At 52.2% G+C, this 1819-nt stretch overlaps 1 protein-coding gene across 1 annotated transcript; it reads right to left on the bottom strand.

Annotated features, from left to right (window-relative positions):
- Positions 1–270: 270 nt before the first annotated feature.
- Positions 271–1188, bottom strand: LOC120496336 (olfactory receptor 14J1-like). Its single transcript, XM_039696667.1, has one exon. It carries the CDS (start codon positions 1186–1188, stop codon positions 271–273), a length of 918 nt encoding a protein of 305 aa, XP_039552601.1.
- Positions 1189–1819: the final 631 nt, after the last annotated feature.

Here is a 1819-nt window from a genome sequence, read left to right on the forward strand (position 1 = left end):
CATCTCTGCAGAAAACTCTGCTGGGAGACGCTTGAGTTCCTTTCAAGCCACCAAGAGATCAGCCCATGATTGACAAAGTGTGTGGTCACAGGGAAGGTGGAGAGAAACAAAGTGAGAAATCACACAGAAAATGACATCTCTTTGAGGACAACATGAGAACACTAAACCAAGGAATAAAAGGCCCCACAACCAAACCAAGAAGAAGTATCAAAGGTGACTTTTATTACAAGTGGTTTGCAGAAATTGCCCAAGAGTTTCATGTTCCTGAAATCATCTAGTCATCAGCCTCCTCACAGCAGCCTTGAGCTCCTGGTTCCTCAGGCTGTAGATGAGGGGGTTCAGGGCTGGAGGCACCACCGAGTACAGAACTGACAGGGCCAGATCCAGGGATGTGGAGGAGATGGAAGGGGGCTTCACGTGAGCAAATATACCAGTGCTGATGAACAGTGAGACCACAGCCAGGTGAGGGAGGCAGGTGGAAAAGGCTTTGTGCCGTCCCTGCTCAGAGGGTATCCTCAGCACAGCCCTGAAAATATACACATACGAGAAAACAATGAACACAAAACAACTAAATAACAGAAAAGCACTACCCATAAGAAGCCCCAGTTCCCTGAGATAGGATTTGGAGCACGACAGCTTGAGGATTGCAGGGATTTCACAGAAGAACTGGCCCAGGGAATTGCCATGGCACAGGGGCAGAGAAAATGTATTGGCTGTGTGCAGCAGTGAATAGAGAAAGGCACTGGCCCAGGCAGCTGCTGCCATGTGGGCACAAGCTCTGCTGCCCAGGAGGGTCCCGTAGCGCAGGGGTTTGCAGATGGACACGTAGCGGTCGTAGCACATGATGATAAGGAGGGAATACTCTGCTGAGATAAAAAAGGCAAAAAAAAAGACCTGAGCAGCACATCCTGTGTAGGAGATGGTCGTGGTGTACCAGAGTGAATTGTGCATGGCTTTGGGGACAGTGGTGCAGATGGAGCCCAGGTCGCTGAGGGCCAGGTTGAGCAGGAAGAAGAACATGGGCGTGTGCAGGTGGTGGCCGCAGGCTAAGGTGCTGATGATGAGGCCGTTGCCCAGGAGGGCAGCCAGGGAGATGCCCAGCAAGAGGCAGAAGTGCAGGAGCTGCAGCTGCCGCGTGTCTGCCAATGCCAGCAGGAGGAAGTGGCTGATGGAGCTGCTGTTGGACATCTGTGCTGTCTTGGCATGGGGATCTGCAGAAAAAATAATCATAGAATAGTTGCATTAGGAGAGGACTTTAAATATCCCAGCACAGCTTGGGGGCACTTTCCCCCCTCTGCCTGCCCAGGGCTGTGCTGCCTGGAGCTGTCCCTGCCAGCAGCTGCTTCCCTGTGCCCAGAGCTGGGCCCTGCCAGTGCTGCCAGAGCCCAGCCCAGCCCTGGGGGCTCAGCTCTGCCCTGCAGACCCCTCCCAGCTCTGGCAATGCTCAGGGACAGCTCTGGCTCTGCAGGCTCTGATGGAAATGTCAGAGCAGCCCCTGGGGAGGCTGGAAAAGCGATACTGGTGCTGCGTCTAAGGAGCCCTCTGCTGATTTCTGTCACTGACTGGTATATCAAGACCAGAGATAAAACTGTTTTAATTTTTCTCAACCTGAACTGAGAGACTAATATCTATGGGCAATTTCCCATTCAGGCAACCCAGAGCAGTAGGTTAAAAAGGGAGGATTTTCCATTTCATGCAGCCCCTGCCTTGCTCTTCTCCCTGTATAATCTACTTAGAAATATTCTGCAGTTAAATGTCATGCTGGGAGCGATCCTGAACAATGCAGCATCCTCACCACACAAGGAGAACACTTCCAAGC

The sequence above is a fragment of the Passer montanus genome, unplaced genomic scaffold (genome assembly GCF_014805655.1).
Source record: "Passer montanus isolate IOZ18808 unplaced genomic scaffold, ASM1480565v1 scaffold1135, whole genome shotgun sequence".
NCBI classification, from domain to species: domain Eukaryota; kingdom Metazoa; phylum Chordata; class Aves; order Passeriformes; family Passeridae; genus Passer; species Passer montanus.

What these genes read in the sequence shown, in the direction of transcription:
- LOC120496336 (XM_039696667.1), bottom strand. Translation starts at nt 1,188, where the DNA reads ATGTCCAACAGCAGCTCCATCAGCCACTTCCTCCTGCTGGCATTGGCA.